Source organism: Leucopleurus acutus (genome assembly GCF_964270905.1).
Source record: "Leucopleurus acutus genome assembly, chromosome: 5".
Taxonomy (NCBI): domain Eukaryota; kingdom Metazoa; phylum Chordata; class Mammalia; order Artiodactyla; family Delphinidae; genus Leucopleurus; species Leucopleurus acutus.
In genome coordinates this window covers 115,466,260-115,486,300 of record NC_139147.1, presented here as the reverse complement: position 1 = coordinate 115,486,300, position 20,041 = coordinate 115,466,260, and the positions used below count along the sequence as shown (strand labels likewise).

Sequence of the window (20,041 nt, the reverse complement as noted above, 5' to 3'; positions counted from 1 at the left end):
AATTACCAATGGCATTTTTTACAGAACTAGAACAAAAAATCTTAAAATTTGTATGGAGACACAAAAGACCCCAAATAGCCAAAGCACTCTTGAAGGATAAAAACGGAGCTGGAGGAATCAGACTCCCTGACTTCAGACTATACTACAGTAATCTACAGTAGTATAGCAGATATACAATAGCCAGTAAAGCTACAGTAATCAAGACAATATGGTACTGGCACAAAAACAGAAATATAGGTCAATGGAACAGGATAGAAAGCCCAGAGATAAACCCACGCACCTATGGTCAACTAATCTGTGGCAAAGGAGGATATACAATGGAGAAAAGGATATACAGTGGAGAAAAGACAGTCTCTTCAATAAGTCGTGCTGGGAAAACTGGACAGCTACATGTAAAAGAATGAAATTAGAACACTACCTAACACCATACACAGAAATAAACTCAAAATGGATTAGAGACCTAAATGTAAGACCGGACACTATAAAACTCTTAGAGGAAAAACACACTTTGACATAAATCACAGCAAGATCTTTTTTGATCCACCTCCTAGAGTAATGGAAATAAAAACAAAAATAAATAAATGGGTCCTAAGGAAGCTTAAAAGCTTTTGCAAAGCAAACTACAAACAAGATGAAAAGACAACCCTCAAAATGGGAGAAAATATTTGCAAACAAATCAATGGACAAAGGATTAACCTCCCAAATATATAAACATCTCCTGCAGTTCAATATTAAAAAAATAAACAATCCAATCAAAAAATGGGCAGACCTAAATAGACATTTCTCCAAAGAAGACATACAGATGACCAAGAAGCACATGAAAAGCTGCTCAACATCACTAATTATTAGAGAAATGCAAATCAAAACTACAATGAGGTATCACCTCACACCAGTTAGAATAGGCATCATCAGAAAATCTGCAAACAACAGATGCTGCAGAGGGTGTGGAGAAAAGGGAACCCTCTTGCACTGTTGGTGGGAATGTAAATTGATACAGCCACTATGGAGAACTGTATGGATGTTACATAAAAAACTAAAAATAGAATTACCATATGACCCAGCAATCCTACTACTGGGCATATACCCAGAGAAAACCATAATTCTAAAAGACACATGCACCCCAATGTTCATTGCAGCACTATTTACAATAGACGGGTCATGGAAGCAACCTAAATGGCCATCAACAGACGAGTGGATAAAGAAGATGTGGTACATATATACAATGGAATATTACTCAGCCATAAAAAGGAACGAATTTGGGTCATTTGTAGAGACCTGGATGAATCTAGAGACTGTCATACAGAGTGAAGTAAGTCAGAAAAAGAAAAACAAATATCGTATATTATTGCATATATGTGGAACCTAGAAAAATGGTACACATGAACTGGTTTGCAGGGCAGAAATTGAGACACAGATGTAGAGCACAAACGTATGCACACCAAGGGAGGAAAGCCACAGAGGGGTCGGGGTGGTGATGAGATGAATTGGGAGATTGGGATTGACATATATACACTAATATGTTTAAACTGGATAAGTAATAAGAACACTTTGTATAAAAAGATAAAATTCAAAAATTACAAAAAAAGAAAAAGAATTCACTCTATCTCCAGCCATCTGGACATTCTCACTTCCCCTTCCCCTATCCTTGGTGAAAAATAAGGAAGCAGAAACACTATCTGGTCTATGGAATGATTCAGTAGTTGACACGAAGGCAATTGGTCTAAAGAATCAAAGCATATGAATCCCTGAGGAAAACTTATTCTCTTAAAGAAGAGAAAACTTGAGAGATTATTGCATATCTTTTTCCTGAGATCATTTTTTTGGATGAAAAACATGCTTATCAAATTTTAAAAATCCAACTAACCTGAAGGTTATATCCTGCAGACAACTGAATCATTGATGCAGATGGTCTTAAGAAAGCTCCCATAAGTCAGAAGAAAAGATTCAAAGATGAAAAATATATACCTAGTAATGATTTTACAGAGAAGTTATAAAAGGGTAAGACATAATAATAATAAATAATGGTGGAAATATTCACCACTATAAAGGGAAAAGACTAGAGTATTCAGATTCAAAAACCTCACTGAAAACAAGACAAAATTAGTAATATAGAACTATACCTAAAAATGTACTGGTAAAAATTTTGGATTTCAGAGAGACAAATTTCTACAATAATCCATTTTAAAAGTTACCATGAACATTGGACTCCTCTAGTACAATAAATGTCAGAGGAAGTTAGAGTAGCAATTACATTTTTTGGGGAAAAGATTATGATTGAAAAATTCTATACAGGCAAAGCACAACAAAGTGACATTTTCAGATGTGTCAGGATTCCAGCAGGGAACTTCTATAATCACTTACATACTGACCTGCAGAGAAAACTTCAGTGAAAATTTTACAGGTCACATTTCCTAATTATAATGCAACAAAACTGAAAATTACTCATAAAAGGACTAAAAGTAAAAAAAAAAAATCATATTTTGTCCAAATAACTCAGATCAAAGAAGAAACAAAATTGAATTTCTAAGAATTTAGTAAGTAATGTCCATGAGAACACTACAAGTCATAATGTATGGAATATAATTAAACATATAAACTGAGAGTCTGAAATGTTTATTTTAAGCAAAGCCAAATAAATATTGTAAATATCTGAAAAGTTTAGAAAAATAAAAAGAAATGAGTTAATAAAAGCAAAAGAAATTTACAAAAATGTAAAGGTATTAAAATTCTTCCCGATTTATTTAATGCAGATAGTACAACTATGATATATCACTAAAAAAGCACACAGAATCTAAACTAATATTACTTATAGCTTAGATGAGAAATTCTAAATAAAACACCATCAAATTCAACACAGAAATATATTTTAAAAAAACACATGCTCAAAGTAATATTTTTTTCCCCAGAACTGCAAGGATGGTTCAATAGGAAATTCTTAATGTACTTGGTCACACTTATTGGTCAAAGGAGAAAAGATAGGTAATAATTCAAGGAAATCTAAAAATAAATTTTTATAAAATTTGACATTCTGGCAGTAGCTGTTCCTTTTGTGTTTCCCTCAGAGTTTTGCAAGGCTGCCTCTTTAAAATTTAGATCTCACCTCAAATAATACTTCCACATTATCTAAACTTTAATTTCTATTCACTATCACATTACCTGTTTTGTTTTTTTAAAACACATATCACTTTCTGAGGTTATTTTTATTTTTTCTGTTTGCTTATCTCCTCACCTTTCCATGCCATCACTCCCTTTGCCCCTTCCTTTCTGCTACACCACACATTAGAATATAAACTCTATTAGAGCAGGTCTTATTTACCAATGAATTCTGTGCCTAGCACAGTACTTTTTTTTATTTTTGGTTTTTCTTTTTTTTTGAGCAGCTCAAGTGATTTTAAACAGAAAACACAGTGCCAGTAAACCAGAATTATAATAAAAAGTAACAACTAATAGCCAATGTCATATTTAGTGGTGAAATAATAGAGATATTTTCATTAATCTCAGACACTAAACAAGGTACTCTTTAACTTACTCTGAATATTTTATCCAATCTGAAGCCACATGGCTAATACATGAAAAAACCAGGATGAGGACTTTTTTTTTTTTTTTCCTGGCTGCACCTTGCAGCATGTGGGATCTTAGCTCTCCGACCAGGGATCAAACCTGCACTCCCTGTATTGGAAGGGCAGAGTCTTAACCACTGGACTGCCAGGAAGGTCCTCAGGATGAGGACTTTTAATAGTTCCTGTAGACCTTCCTGTGTTGTGACTCTCATTTGACAAATGAAGAAAACAAAATATGTAGAGAAAAAACCTCACATTTTATATCTCAACTCACTGAGTCTCAGCTCCTCTTCTGTAAAAATGGGGATAACAATACTTAGCCTCTTGGGTTGCTGTGAAGGTTAAATGAAGTAAAATGTGCAAAAGTGCCTAAACGGAGTTCAATAAACATTAGTCTCCTTTTATTCCTTTCCAAGGTAAGCACAAGATAAAATAATGGAATTTAAAGGTAGAAAACCAGGGACTTCCCTGGTGGTCCAGTGGTTAAGAATACGCCTTCCAATGCAGGGGACACGGGTTTGATCCCTGGTCGGAGAACTAAGATCCCACATGCGGTGGGGCAACTAAGCCCGTGCCACAACTACTGAGCCTGTGCTCTCTGGAGCCCGTGCACCACAACCAGAGAAGCTCACGCACCACAATGAAGAGCCCATGCACCACGACAAAAGATCCCACATGCCGCAACAAAGATCCCACGTGCCACAACTAAGACCCAATGCAGCCAAATAAATAATAGATAAAATTTTTAAAAATGGTTGTAAAAATCTTTTAAAAAAAGGTAGAAAACCATTTTTTTTCAGTAACATATTTAAAAATTTTAAATGATGGCATTACCATTTATAATAGACAAATACAAATAAAATATCTAGGCATACACTTAAAAAAATCCAAAACCTATATAAAGGGAACTATAAAATACTCCTGAAAAACACAAAAGTAGACTTGAACAAGTGGAAAGACATATGTTCTTGTGCAGGGTTACTCAACTTCATAATAATGGCTGTTTTTCCTAATTTAATTTGTATATTTGAGACAATCCCAATAAAACACTCTCAGGATTTTTTTTTTTCTGGAGCCAAGTAAGTTTTTACAAGGTTCATTAGAAAGAATAAGTAAGCAAAAATGGCCATTAAAATGATGAAAAAAGTGCCTTGAGGTATGGCTACAAGTCATTTAAACACATTATAGAGGCTCTGTAATTATAATAGTATGGTATTGGTGCATGAATAGATAGAGAACAATGGAATAGAATAGAAAATCAAGAAATGGACTCAATTGTGTATGAAAATTTAGTATCTGATAAAGGGGAGCATTTAAATCAATGGGCTAAAGTGTGACTTTTTTAAAAAAAATTTATCTATTTATTTAGGCTGCGTCAAGGCTTAGTTGTGGCAAGCAGGACCTTCATTGCCACGTGTAGGACCTTTGTTGTGACCAGCGGGCTCTTAGTTGCAGTGTGTGGGATCTTTAGTTGTGGCATATATGTGGGATCTAGTTCCCTGACCAGGGATCAAGCCCAGGCCCCTGCATTGGGAGTGTGGGGTCTTAGCCAATAGACCACCAGAGAAGTCCCCTAAAGTGTGACTTTTTAATAAATGGTGTTGAGATAACTGGATAGCCATTTAGAAAAAGATAAATTTGATCTATTCCTTAACTGTACACCAGCATAAATTCTAAGTGGAACAGAGACTTAAAAGTGAAAAATGAAACCTTACAAGTACTTGAAGGCAGAATGGGTGAATTCCTTTATAACCTGAGAGTTGTGAAAACTTTCTTAACTATGACTTGGAATCCATTAACAATAAAGGAAAAGATGATAGAAATAAAAATTTCACATGGTAAACAACAACATCCATAAGCAAAGTATAAAGGCAAATGATAAACTAAGATAAAAAATATTTACAGCTAATATCTCAAACAAAGACTTTCTATAACTAATATATAGAAAGCTTCTAAATCAGTGAAGAAAAATAACCTTATAGAAAAATGGGATAAGGTTATGAACAATTCATGGAAAAGAAGTGAATATAGTTCTTAATGATTTGAAAAAATGTTCAACAACTAATAATAAGAGAAACACAAATTAAAATTACAGAGGTACTGTTTATGTCTTTTCAGACTGGTAAAAATCCCCAAATTTGGCAATACACTTATGAACTGTGGAAAACAGATAATCTAATCTCATACTTGGTGGGAGTATAAAATGGTACAATTCCTATGGAAGGGAATTTGGCAATATCTAGCAAAAGAGTACATGTGTTTATCCTTTGCCCCACCAGAACCAGATTTATCTCAAAGACATGTTGTCAAAATACAAAGAGACATATGAACAAGGCTACCTGTTACAAATGTATTTGTAAGAGCAAAGACTGGAAAGAGCTGAAACACCTGCCAAATAGTGGACCGATTGTATAAACTGAGGCATGTCTACACCAGGGAGTAATATCCACTGTAAAAAAGAATGAGGAATATTTCCATATATTACAGTATAAAGACTTACAGATTATATTGTTAAGTGAAAAAAGAAAGTTAGAATATGAACACATACACACACACGTTTGTTTTTTAAATAAAATAAAATAAAAGAATTCTTTTATTCTTTAAATAAAAGTATAAGAGTTAGAGAAGAAATCAATGACACTGAAAACAGTAAATCAATAGAAAAAAATCAGTGAAACTAAACGCTGATTATTTGAAAAGATCAATAAAATCAATCAGTCTTTAGTCAGGCTAACTAAGAAAAAATGAAAGAGAACACGAATTACTAATATCAGAAATGAAATATGGGATATCACTACAGATCCTATGGACATTAAAAGAATAATAAAGGAATACTATGAACAAATCTATGCCCATAAATTTGACAACCTACATGAAATGGATCAATTCCTTGAAAGACACAATTTGCTAAAACACACAAGAAGAAATAGACACTCTGAATAGGCCTGTATCTACTAAAGAAATTGAACCAATAGCTAGTAACCTTCCAGAACAGCCCAGAAGTGTTCATTGGTGAATTCTACCAAACATTTAAGGAAGAAATTATACTAACTCTCTTTAAATCCATCAGAGGACAAAAACAGAGAGAATACTTCTTATCTCATTCTAGCAGGCCAACATTACTCTAATACCAAGACCAGACAAAGACATTACAAAAAAACTAGAGATGAATAACTCTAATAAATATAGATGTAAAATACCTTAAAAAATTAGCAAATAGAACTGAAAATGTATAAAAAGAACTATACCATGACCAAGTGGGATTTATCACAGGTACTCAAGCTTGGCTTAACATTCAAAAATCAGTTAATGTGATCCATCACATCAATAGGCTAAAGAAGGAAAGTCATGTGGTCATATCAATAGATACAGAAAAAGCATTTGACAAAATCCAACACCCATTCATGATCAAAACAAACAAACAAACCTCTTAGTAAAATAAGAATGGGGGAACTCCTCAACTTGATAAAGAATATCTACCAAAAAGCTACTGCTAAGATAATATTTAATGGTGAGAAACTAGAAGCTTTCCCACTAAAATCAGGTACAAAACAAGGATGTCCCCTCTCATCACTCCTTTTCTATATCATACTGGAAGTTTTAGCTAGTGCAATATGACAAGAAAAGGAAATAAAACGTATGCAGATTGGGAAGAAAGAAAGTAACTGTCTTTGTTCACAGATCACATGATCATCTATGTAGAAAATCCAAAAGGACTGACAAGGTAACTCCTGTAACTAATAAGCAATTATAGTAAGGTTACAGGATGCAAGGTTAATATACAAAAGTCAATCAGTCTCATATATACTAGCAATGAAAAGTGGAATTTGAAATTAAAAACAATACCATTTACATTAGCATCCTCCTAATGAAATACTTAGTTATAAATCTAAAAGAATATGTACAAGATCTTATATGAGGAAAACTAAAAACTCTGCTGAATGAAATTAAAGAACTAAATAAATGTTCATGGATAGGAAGACTCAATACTGCCAAGTTTCAGTTCTTTCCAACTTGATCTATAGATTCAATGCAATCTGAATCAAAATCCTAGCAAATTATTTGTGGATGTCTACAGACTGATTCTAAAGTTTACCTGGAGAAGCAAAAGGCCCCAAATAGCCAACATAATATTGAAGAAAAATGAAGTTGGAGGACTGACACTCCCCAACTTCAAACCTTACTATAACACTCCAGTAATCAAGACAGTGTGGTATTTGTGAAAGAATAGATCAAAAGAATAGAGAACTAAGAAACAGCCACATAAATTTAGTTAACTGATCTCTGACAAAGGAGCTAAGATAGTCTTTTCAATAAATGGTACTATAACAGATGGATATCCACATGCAAAAAAATGAATCTAGACACAGACCTTACACTCTTCACAAAAATTAACTCAAAACGGCTCATAAACCTAACTGTAAAGTGCAAAACTGTAAAACTCCTAGAAGATAACATAGGAGAAAGTCTAGATGACTTTGGATATGGCAATAGCTTTTTAGACACAACACCAAGGGCACAATCTATGAAAGAAAGAATTGATAAACTGGATTTTATTAAATTTTATGCTCTGAAGAAAATATTGTCAAGAGAATGAGAAGACAAGCCACAGACTGGGAGAAAAATATTCACAAAGGATACACCTGATAAAAGACTGTTTATCAAAACATAAAAAGAACCCTTAAAACTCAACATTAAGAAAACAACCCAATTAACAAATGGGCAAAAGACCTTAACAGACAAATGTACAGATGACAAACAAGCATTTGAAAAGATGCTCTATGTCACATGTCATTGAAACACCAATGAGATACCACTACACACTTATTAGAATGGCCAAAATCTGGAACATGACAACACCAAATTCTGGCAAAAATGTGGAGCAATGGGAACTCTAACATTCATTTCTGGTGGGAATGCAAAATGGTACAGCCACTTTGGAAGAGTTTGGCAGGGTTTTTTTTTTTTTTTAAACTAAACATACTCTTACCATATAATCCAGCAATTGGGTTCTTTGGTATTTCCCCAAAGGAAATGAAAACTTATGTCTACACAAAAACTCTCCTATGGATGTTTATTCATAAAGCAGCTTTATTCATAATTGCCGAAACTTGGCAGTAATCAAGATGTTCTTCAGTAGGTGAATGGATAAACTGTAGTACGTCCAGACAATGGAGTATTATTCATCGTTAAAAAGAAATAAGCTGGGCTTCCCTGGTGGCACAGTGGTTGAGAGTCCGCCTGCCGATGCAGGGGACGCGGGTTCGTGCCCCGGTCTGGGAAGATCCCACATGCCGCGGAGCGGCTAGGCCCGTGAGCCATGCCGCTGAGCTTGCGCGTCTGGAGCCTGTGCTCCACAACGGGAGAGGCCACAACAGTGAGAGGCCCGCATACCGCAAAAAAAAAAAAGAAAAGAAAAGAAAAGAAATAAGGTACTGAGCCATGAAAAGACTTGGAGGAAACATAAATGCATATTATTAAGTGAAAGAAGCCAATCTGAAAAGGCTATACATTGTATGATTCCAACTATATGACAATCTGGAAAAGGCAAAACTCTGGAGAGAGTGAAAAGACCGGGCTTGCTAGGAGTTGGGGGTTGGAAGGATGGGATAAATAGATGGAGCACAGAGGACTTTTAGGGCAGTGAAAATACTCTGTGTGATACTGTAATGATGGATACATGGATCTACTCTGTTGGGGATGTTGATATTGGGGGAGGGCGTGTGTGGAGGAATAAGAGGTATACGGGAAATCTCTGAACTTTACCCTCCATTTTGCTGTAAACATTAAAGTGCTCTAAAAAATAAAGTTAATAAAAATAATAGTGAAAAATAAATAAAAGAATAAAGTTTTAAAAAGTTATCTATAGTGAGGGGATAGGTGAAAGGGAAGAAAGGATAGACGCTAGATTTCTTTGAATCTGCTTCTTTCTGTAGATACGATGTTGGAGTCAGGCAAATGTTTTACGTAATTATAAAATAATGTTACAGTTTAAAAAGAAATCCCTAAAAAATAAATACATTAAAATAAATAAATAAACCTGTGTATTTTGTGGGTGGCAAAACTCCACAGGGAGGAACTATTCCAAGTGACTTTAAATCTGTAATTTGACTGAACATCCTTAGTGGGATCCACTCTAAAGACAAAAAGGGCTGCAAAACTGTTTTCAGTAATTATATTGTTGGCTGTAGTGTTGTAATTCTAATCCTGAGACTGTTGTGTCTATATTGTGGGATGAAATGAGTGCATATTTATGCTGGTATTATTGAGAACTCAGCTTTTTCAGTGCAGTTGAAGGGAGATACAGATATAAGATCAATGAGGTTAAGTAAACAAACAAACAAACAAAATCCATAGACCTGAATTTGAATAGAAAGTATCAGTATGAACCCATGATGAATTTTATTAAAAAACGTTTCTTTCAATTCTGCTCACTGAAAAGGCTTAGGAACAATGATTAATACAATAGCACTGAGCACCCCTAATGCCCTGACTGTAGTTTTAAAAATAATTTCTTACTGAAAAGAACCAGGACTTTTTGGGAGAAATGACTGATTTTAGGTCTGACTCAGAAAATGTACAATATGAACCTGAAATAGCTTTTTATACTAGAAGTCAAAGAAGCTTCAAAGACTACTAAGTTCATGTAAAAATGAAGTCAACCTGAGCAAGTCCCCCAGTGGCAAAAAATAGGACATTTTGAGCATCAATAAGTATAATAGTAATGAATTGAAGCATAGTAAATATGCTTAAATCCATGAGTTTACAATAGTACTTAAAAATAAACTATTAAGGGCTTCCCTGGTGGCGCAGTGGTTGAGAGTCCGCCTGCCGATGCAGGGGACACGGGTTCGTGCCCCGGTCCGGGAAGATCCCACATGCCGTGGAGCGGCTGGGCCCGTGAGCCATGGCCGCTGAGCCTGCGCGTCCGGAGCCTGTGCTCCGCAACGGGAGAGGCCACAACAGTGAGAGGCCCGCGTACCGCAAAATAAATAAAATAAAATAAACTATTAAAAACCTTTGATGTATGCTAGGAGAGAACTAGTAATTCTAAAACTTGTAAATAAAGGGAAAGAATCAAGCATTTGTCATTCCTTTCTTGTATAACATGTACCTCAGGGCAACCAAATAGTCCATTAAGAGACATTTCTGTTTATACAAGTATAGTAGCTAATAAACACAGAAGGAATGATGGAATCCAAATATTACTATTGTTCAACACCTGATTAGTTTATGAATCTAGGAAATGTTTATCAGTAGCTGACAACATCCCCGACTGAGAGACAAGTATACATTATATACTCCTTGATCGAGGTACCCAGTACCACACATGAAGTAGTACTGCAAAAAATAAAAAAAATCTAACCTGAATCTGATCAAGCTTGTAGATCTAGCCACTGATTTACAGGAAATAGAGTAAAAGAGAAAGAAACATGTTAAATGACACCACAGGAATGCAATCAGTAAAATCTAGACATGAGAACTTCTACAGGGTAAAAGACTTTTGCAACAGAAAAACACAAGAAAATATCTTGAGAAAAATATCAACTGATTGTAATGTGTGTAATTATTTGAGTGCCTATCCACACAACAAACTTGAAACAATTAAAGGACAAATGTTCAGTTAAAATGTGAACATTGATTGGAAATTTGATGATATTAAGGAATTATGATGATGCTTTAAGATGTGATAACTGTATTGAATGCATTTTAAAAAGAATCTTTCTCTTTTAAAGATTTATATTAAAATATTTATTTTAGAGCTAAAAACAATGGTGGGATTAGGGATTTCTATTTATAGATCAAAGGGTCATTTTCCCATTTCATTTTTTTTAACTTTATTTTATATTGGAGTATAGCCAATTAACAATGTTGTGATAGTTTCAGGTACACAGCAAAGGTACTCAGCCATACATATACATGTATTCATTCTCCCCTGAACTCCCCTCCCATCCAGGCTGCCACATAAAAAATATTTTAAGCAATATTTCCTTAGTGAATGTTGAGTGACTTATTATCATTAATAGGTGATTTTTTTAAATGTGTGTGTTGAAGTCTAATGGTATCATAATAGACTTTGGATTCCAAGGAAAATCTTGTTTCCAACTCACGTTAGTCAGAGAATCTCTGCACAATATAGATATAAGCCTAAGTAAAAATTATAATAAACATTAGGCGTGGAACCCTCACTGCCTCAAACCCCAGAATTTTCCTTATAATAATGATAATTCAAAGGGATTGGAAAATCATTTTCATTTTCCCTCATTGGACTTACCAGTCTCCCATTTGCAAGTAAACTTCCATTCCTACATATTTTCATTGGCCCAATAAGCCCAGTAAATATATCTTTGGTGGGATCCACAGCAGAATAATACATCTTAGCTAGACAGACAGGATCTTTGTAAGTGGGTCCTACTTCTTTGGGGACAGTCCATTCATAGGTGAATGTTCCTCCGGGTACCACATGGGAGGCTGAAGAAGGAGGCGCACCTGTAAGAAAGGTCACACTGGAGAGGTAAAGTATGCTTTTTAATGTCATCATTTGAGCCATGGAGTAGACTGCGTTTAGTCTAGGATAACCCACTTCTGTGCTCCTTTTATGAATTAGAGTGGAATCCTACCAGTGTCAGGTCACAAATGGGAATAATTTTCTCCAGGAAGTCTCCGCTAAACCTCTGTCTGAGATTGGTGCCTGCTATAGTCTGAATGTTTATGTTTCCCCAAAATTCACATATTGGAATCTTAAGGTGCAATATGATGGTGTTCGAAGTGGTGTTTAGGAGGTAATCTGGTCATGAGAGTGGAGCCCTTCTGAGTGGGATTAGTGCCCAGACAAAAGAGATCCCACAGAGTTCCCTAGCCCCTTCCTCCACATGAGGATACAAGAAGTCTGAGACCCAGAATAGGGTCTTCATTTGTCAGCCTTGACATAAAAAAATACCTAAATACTTTCATGTAATGGAATATTTTGTATCACTGAAATGATATTTATAAAATGTTTATAGTGCTAAGAAAGCGAACTCTGGGTATAAAATTATAGTGATAAGTATATTTATAGTCTATGATCTCAAACACATGTAATTATTATTTACACAGATCAAAGAGTGGAGGACATACAAAAATATAATAGCGGTTGTCTATAGAACTATGGATAATATTTTTGGCTACACCTTTTCATATTTTTTAAATATTCTAAAATGTACATCTAATCTTATAATTGCAAGAATATTTTTCAAATTTAGCAATCACCCAAATAGAACTCTGGAAATGTATAACTGATGCAATCCAAATCAGTTCCTAGCAGCATTGTCAATAATCATCCAATTAAGGTAGGACAGAATTCCACAAACATACTGGAAATGGTAGGAAGAGATTTACTCGCCTCCTGGCATGATACTGAGAACGGTATATGAGAAGTTTCCTCAGAAGTTCCTGCCTTTGGTTTTTGCAGGACAATTTCCCTGGGGATGACCAGCACAGTAGGTTATTAAACATTATTGTTTGGTTACAGAGTGTTGTACTCACTTCTGCTTGAATTGTAGTACGTGCCCTCGTTGCTTTTATCGACTCTCACCCCAATCGGTTCAATACTGAGGGGATATGTTCCTTTGTTATGGAAGGTGACTCTGATGGTGTCTCCCACCTCTGCCGAAATGACAGGACCTAGGGACAAAGAGAGAATTATTATCCTCCCTGATATATAGCATACAGAATGCATAAGACAGTTGTTTTCTTTGCCTTGTCCTCTGGCAAGAACCACTGGAAGCAACATGCTTATTGTTGCAAATGGAAAGCTTGGTTTTTAAAAAGTCCATTATCAATTTGACATGAGGAGGCCAGAAAAAGATGAGAGGGGCTTTCTAAGTTAACTTCAGGTAATGAAATTTGTTACCATTTTTATCCAAGTTAGTTCGCAAGCTTCATACGTCTATAAAATACTGTTCAGAGTATCTACACTCTCCTCACCCTGTTTTTCTGTGGACCAGATGTGTGTTATTTGTCCAAAGAGTCAGGAGAATGCCATAAACCTTGACCAACCAAAGGGGGTAAGTTAAATTGTCTTGGCTGTGAAAAGTAACACCACTGTTGTGGATTTCCCATCACCAAAATCAATATTATTACTAAATATAGAACAAAAACAGAAATACAGTACAAAAATATTTTATGTAATATATAAAATGATACTTACTGAGAACTTCTTATGTGCTCTTCTGAGTCTTTATGTGAATTAACTCATTTAATCCTTACAACAGCTTTATGAAGTAGGGACTATTGTTATTATTGTTCCCATTTTCCAGAAAGGGAACAGGCACAGAAAGTTCAGTACTTTCAAAGGTAACACAGCTAATAGGTGAAGAGTGAGGACAGTCTGAATCCACTCACTTGCTATTCTGCCCAAGTGCCTGAGCAAAACAGGTCTCTGGGCTCTGCCCAGAGAGGCTCTAAAAACAAACCCAACCTGTCTCATTAGTAGCTGAATTTTATTTCTAAGGGAATGTACATTTGGCTAAAAGCGGAAACTAATAGCTTTACCGGCTATTTAAACAAAGTCACACAAACCCCTTACCTCTATTGAAGAAACAAAAAAAGTAATCATTTGAAGTCAGCCTGGCTTTTGATGATGAAGACTTACTATGGGTAATTTACATTTGGAAAAGCTGCTGCATTTTATTGATGATTCCTCTTCCATATCCATAGTTTATACGTAGAAATCATGCCGCAGGTTCTGAAGCTTCTGTTCTTCCTGAGGTTGATTGTAGCTCAGGGGAAGAGTACATTAGTCATGTGTATTCTGCACAGACTCACCCAGGATGCCAAGATGTTCCTCTTCAGGGCCTCTCTCCTTTCGGTCTGTAAAGGAGGCATCTGTGTACTCACGATAAACCAGCTTTTTATATGAGCCTCCGATTCTTGTAGAACCATGTTCAAAAAATACCTCTGAATCACTGTCAAAAGAAAAAAGGTTTAATTCTGGAGTTGAAAGCAGAACAGAGCCAGGTTGTCACATAGGATACTAACTGAAGAGAAAAATTCTGACCTGTGCTTAGAAATTATCCATTATTTACCAAATACTCCTCAGAGGAGCAGATAGTACTAGGCACCTTATAGAAGGATGTTCAGTTAAGGGGTGGAGACTCATGGCATAGAGATTTTATTTTTTCAAGCAAAGTGAAAAAAATTTCAAGAGGGTCCATGTCAACCCCTGAGAGTTAATAAATTGTCCTGCAATAGAATCTTTTTAATAAAGTATGAAATGTCTAAAAATACAGTAACTATTGTTTGTTGCATATTAGCCTTCAGAAGGTTTCATTTATTGTCTGAAACTCACATGACAATGTAACAAAGTTGGTATTATCCTCCCCAGTTTACAGTAATCTGCATTTCTGTCAATAGTCTTCCTTAATTGCTTCAGGATTGTCATTACCTCCTTTTTGAACTCGGTGTCTATTAGACTGAAGAGGTCTGTTTCATTGTTTGTTCCTTCAGGGGAATTCTCTTGGTCTTTTAACTGGGAGTGGTTCCTCTGCTGCTTCATTTGCTTATATTGCTCTTACTCTGTGAGTTTAGGAGAAACAGTTATCTACCGTAGTCTTGGAAGGTTATTTATATGCGGGAGCATCCCTGCGTAGCTTGTGTGGTTTTACTATTTTCTGGCGTGAGGGCCACTTTTAGTTGGGATGCCTTCTACCTCTTTCCTCAGCACGTGCTGGCCCTTATCCCCTGCATAGAGGGCGTGCAGACGTGGTGACCAGCGTGCCCTCCCGGGCCCTGTGATGACGGAGGCAGCGATTGGCTCCCGATTCTCTCAGCGGCGGAGGTCCAGCCCGCCCCCACCCCTGGTGCTCGTGTAGGCAGCGTCCTGTTGCCTGAGAGCGCATGCTGGGGGCCGGGGGGGCCGGGGGGGGGGGGGAGACGCTCCTTTGGCAGTCCTGCCCCTCCCCTCGCGCAACCCCCAACAATGGCACCCTGCCTTCAGGCTGTCTTCGCGCAGCCAACCCCAGTCCTCTCCCCAGGTCTAACCTCCAAAGCCTGAGCTAAAGCCACCAGTCCCCACCCACACCGGTGGACGAGTGTCCCAGGCTGGGGAGCTCAGGGTGGAGGTACCAACCATCCCTGCAGGTTTCTCTCCATTTTACCTTCCGCAAACTGGTTGCTGCGCTCTCCTCCGAGGCTTCGAAGCTCCCCCTCTGTCCTGGCTGATCTCCCCGCCAGTCAGGGGACTTGCCAGGTTGTAGGAACCTTTCTTCTTCCACAGCTCCCTCCCAGGGGCACAGGTCCTGTCCCAAGTCCTTTCTCTCTCTCTCTTTTTTTCTTTTTTCTTTTGTCCTACCCAGGTACGTGGAGATTTTCTTGCCCTTAAAGAAGGCTGAGGTCTTCTGCCGGCGTTCAGTAGATGTTCTATGAGAATCGTTCCACATGTAGATGTATTTTTTATGTATTTCTGGGAGGAGGTGAGCTCCACGTACTACTCCTCTGCCATCGGCTCCCCATTCTCCCCATTTTATAAATGAAAAAATGAAATCTCAGAAAGGCATTTGACTTGCCAAAGCCACCCCATTCATCTCTTCTCCCATTTGACAAATGTATGGAACATCTGCTCTTTACCAGGAACCCTGTTATATGCTGATGATATGCCCATAAGCAAGCTGGACCCGTCCCTGTCCACATGGACTTTACATCTGTCCCAGAAGACAGACTACAAATCAATCAATATAATAACATGTAAGGCTTCCCTGGTGGCGCAGTGGTTGAGAGTCCGCCTGCCGATGCAGGGGACACGGGTTCGTGCCCCGGTCCAGGAAGATCCCACATGCCGCGGAGCGGCTGGACCCGTGAGCCATGGCCGCTGGGCCTGCGCATCCGGAGCCTGTGCTCCGCAACGGGAGAGGCCACAACAGTGAGGGGCCCGTGTACAGCAAAAAAAAAAAAAAAAAAAAAAAAAAAAAAAAAAATATATATATATATATATATATATATATAAAATAACATGTAATAAGCACAGAGTGTTATGAAACATTTTTCCTGGGGTTGGGGAAAGTGATGGGAGAGGCCCCAAAGGCTTTCCAGAGGAAGAGTTTCTTTAAAATTATCTAGAGGTGAAGTAGAGTTATAATGATGGAATATGTGTGTGGAGAGAATGGGGCGGGTATTTGCAAAGAGGAAACAGCCTGTGGGAAGGCTCAGAGAAGACAGCAAGCATGACATCTCTTATAAACTAGGGCAGGAGCATAGCAGGCAGGGTAGGGAGACGGGTCAGCAACCTGCTTTTAAAATCTCAGTGAGAGGTAGTGATGACTTCAGAGGTATTAGCAAAGAGGTTGGAGAGAAGCAAACAACTTTCCGAGATATTTAGGATATAATGAGGCAGCATTTGATGAGGAGAGAAGGAGGGATTAGTGAAGGAGGGAGGCAATCAAGGGTGGTGCTCAGGCTTTGGGCTTGAGCGATGGATGGATGGCGACACCATTCATGCAGAGAGGGAAACTTAGATTTGTGGGGAAGACAATGGATTCAGACTTGGACATATAGATTTGGAGGAGCCTCATCCAAGTGGAGTGTCCACTAAGCAGTTCATAATGCAAATCTGCAATTTATAAGAGCCTTCCGGGCTGGAGATACAGTTTTGGGAGTCATTGCAACTGAATGTCAGTGTGGCGGGGACTTAAATCTCTGCTTCAGTAGTCACAGGCTTGGGTAGAGTCAGGCCCAGCAATTGACCTGTTGTTTGCCGTTGAGTGAATCACTTAACCTTTCCAAGTAGATGCGTGGCAAACAAGGCTTCTCTAAAGAGGTGATGTTTGGGCAGAGACTTGGAGCAGGGGTGTGGCATAATCTCACTGACATTTCTGAAAGATTGCTTTGGCTGTTTTATGAGGAATGTACAGTAGGAAAGGAAGACTGAGGCAGGAAAAACAGCTGGGGGGCCGTGGAAGTCATCAGACATGTACCAAAGGTAGCTTGTATGCATCAAAGGACACTGTCAAGAGAATGAAAAGAAAACCTACAGAATAAGGGGAAATACTTGCAAAGCAGATCTATCTGATAAGGGATTAATATCCAGCATATAAAAAGAACTCATAACTTAACAACAACAAAAAATCCCAAATAACCCAATTAAGAAATGGGCAAAGAACTTAAACAGATATTTCTCCAAGATTGCCAACAAGAACATGAAAAGATGCTCAGAATCACTAAGTATCAGGAAAATGCAAATCAGAACCACAATTAGATACCTCTTTGCACCTGTTAAGATGGCTATTTTTTTAAAAAATGGAAAATAAAAGTTGGCAATTAGAAGAGAAATTAGAACCCTTGTACATTGCTGGTGGGAATGTAAAATGGTGAAGCTGCTGTGGAAAACCATATGGTGGTTCCTCAAAAAATTAAAAATAGAATTATCATATGATCAAGCAATTCTACTCCTAGATGTATACCCAAAAGAACTGAAAGCAGAGACCTAAACATATACTTGTACTCCAGTGTTCATAGTGGCATTATCCACAACAGCTGAAAGGTAGAAGCAACCCAGATGTCCATCAACAGATAGATGGACAAATAAAACATGGTATATGAATACAGTGGAATATTATTCAGCCTTAAAGAGGAATGAAATTCTGATACATGCTACAACATGGATGAACCTTGAAAACATTATACTAAATAAAATAAGCCAAACATAAAAGGACAAATATTACATGATTCTACTTGCATAAGGTGCCTAGAATAGGCAAATTCATAGAGACAGAAAGTAGAATAGAAGTTACCAGGGGATGGGGAGTTTTTGTTTAGTGGACACAGCATTTCTGCTTGGAACGATGAAAAAGTTCTGGGAATGGACAGTGCTGGTGATTATACAACCTTGTGAATGTACTTAATGCTGCGGATTTTACAATGCTATGTTTTCAGAAATGGAAAGCAAATGAAGTGATCTAATTGTATTCAATGTTTTCTGAGAGTTTTGTTGAGCATTTGAAAACTTTTTTTTTTTTTTTTTTTTTTCCGGTACGCGGGCCTCTCACTGTTGTGGCCTCTCCCGTTGCGGAGCACAGGCTCCGGACGCGCAGGCTCAGCGGCCATGGCTCACGGGCTCAGCCGCTCCGCGGCATGTGGGATCTTCCCGGACCGGGACACGAACCCGCGTCCCCTGCATTGGCAGGCGGACTCTCAACCACTGCGCCACCAGGGAAGCCCTGAAAACTTTTAAATCTATTCTTTTTCATGGACTCAGAAGTCCTATTTCTCAAACTTGGACTCACTACCAAACCTTAATAAATATTTAGCAGTCTAGTTACTCAATTTCAGGTACCAATTAAAATTTTAATCACTGAATCAGCCTTTTATGATTTTTGGGGGGGGGAAAGGCATATTTTGAAATAATATCTTTTTTTCTGAATTACCTTCCAGGTGCTGTTAAGTTTTCTTTGGTGAAGGTGTCTATGCCGGAGGGTGCATAGTTCCAGATGATTTCCTCAGCAGCGATGTAGTAGTGTCTAACATGTTTTCCATGGATATCGTTCTCAGATGAAGGCTTCTTACAGTCTTGTACCCAGAAAAAGGCCTGCAAACCAGCTAAAAACCGCACAGGAGGAGACACTGGTTAATGAAGCCAATGTTTGTCTCTCTTATTGCCTTGTAAATGCTGCTGGTGAAATGACAGATGGAAACTGAAGAAATAGATAGCTAGAAACAATACTATAAACTAGAGTAATCAGTTGTATATAAATCACTCATGGAAAATTCAAGCAGTGAAAAACAATTCTCTAGGTGGCACAGAGAAGTGATACTACTAGTGTTTTCAAAAATGTGGAACCAGTTTCTGTGGGGTTTCACTTGGGAAGTCTTTCGATGAGAAAGAAAAAAAAAGACACATTAATAGATAAGTGATGTGGGGAGAAATGAACTTTCACCATTTAACTTCACTTTTTTGGGGGGGCCACGCCACGTGGCTTGTGGAATCTTAGTTCCTGGAGCAGGAATTGAATCTGCGCCCTTGGCCATGAAAATGCAGAGTCCTAACCACCAGACCGCCAGGGAATATCCTCGCTGTTTTATTTTATCAGTGAGTCAGCATTGAAATAAATAATGCTGTAATGAGAAAACATAGATAAGTGATGAAGAGATGCTCTGCCCTATTTCAGGGGATATGGTGGGGTGGAGGGGGAGGAATAGAATGAGCACGTTATTAGTATTGTGCTCTTAGATAAAATGGCTATGCACCTGCTGTGCTGAGCCTTCTGCCGCCATGATCACATTTGATGAATAAGATCGTGTTTGAAAGTCAAAGTAACATACCCAGAGACCCAGGTTAAACCTAATTTCTTCAGAAGACCAATATTGCAAACTAATATTTTTCAAGAACTGGGGGTATTTTATTACCTTATATTAAAGAGATGGAGGAGAGATTTAGCATGTTAAGCTAAGGAATAGCTGGACTCAAAGGACAAAGTTGGTTATATTTAATAGAACAAGTCAAGAAAAAC

The 20,041-nt window shown here is 37.6% G+C and overlaps 1 protein-coding gene across 2 annotated transcripts in view; it reads right to left on the bottom strand.

The window, feature by feature from the left end:
- Positions 1-20,041, bottom strand: part of CP (ceruloplasmin) — a 55,928-nt gene that overhangs the window by 22,458 nt on the left and 13,429 nt on the right. For both annotated transcript variants that reach the window (XM_082839195.1, XM_082839196.1), the window contains exons 6-9: positions 18,959-19,130; positions 14,367-14,506; positions 13,086-13,223; positions 11,836-12,050 (exon numbers count right to left, since the gene is read on the bottom strand). In XM_082839195.1, coding sequence (XP_082695321.1) covers positions 11,836-12,050; positions 13,086-13,223; positions 14,367-14,506; positions 18,959-19,130 — 665 coding nt within the window. The remainder of the gene's footprint in view (positions 1-11,835; positions 12,051-13,085; positions 13,224-14,366; positions 14,507-18,958; positions 19,131-20,041) is intronic.